Below are 234 nucleotides of genomic sequence, written 5' to 3'. Positions count from 1 at the left end.
CGCCTGCTCCCCCCGCCCCTGAGCGGCAGCCTGCCCCAGCTTCGCCGTCGGAGGAGCGAGAAGTCCGCGGCCCCCCGCGCTCAGGAGACACCGGGGACTCCCGCCCGCTCCCGCCGCCCCACTCACCAACGGCCCACCGACGCCGCTCCCCTCCGCCGCCGCCATCTTGGCTGCCCAGGCGACGTGGAGCGAGCGCGCTTGCGTCATCAAAGCGCGCGGCGGCCGCCGCCCGCG

The 234-nt window shown here is 78.2% G+C and overlaps 1 protein-coding gene across 2 annotated transcripts in view; it reads right to left on the bottom strand.

Annotated features, from left to right (window-relative positions):
- YIPF6 (Yip1 domain family, member 6) overlaps positions 1–207 on the bottom strand; it is a 7,654-nt gene extending 7,447 nt beyond the window's left edge. For both annotated transcript variants that reach the window (XM_010572365.1, XM_010572364.1), the window contains exon 1: positions 127–207. In XM_010572365.1, coding sequence (XP_010570667.1) covers positions 127–207 — 81 coding nt within the window. The remainder of the gene's footprint in view (positions 1–126) is intronic.
- Positions 208–234: the final 27 nt, after the last annotated feature.

The sequence above is a fragment of the Haliaeetus leucocephalus genome, unplaced genomic scaffold (genome assembly GCF_000737465.1).
Source record: "Haliaeetus leucocephalus isolate CR32 unplaced genomic scaffold, Haliaeetus_leucocephalus-4.0 Scaffold340, whole genome shotgun sequence".
NCBI classification, from domain to species: Eukaryota; Metazoa; Chordata; class Aves; order Accipitriformes; family Accipitridae; genus Haliaeetus; species Haliaeetus leucocephalus.
Note: the sequence above shows the minus strand (reverse complement) of the source record. Positions and strands in the feature narration are given on the sequence as shown.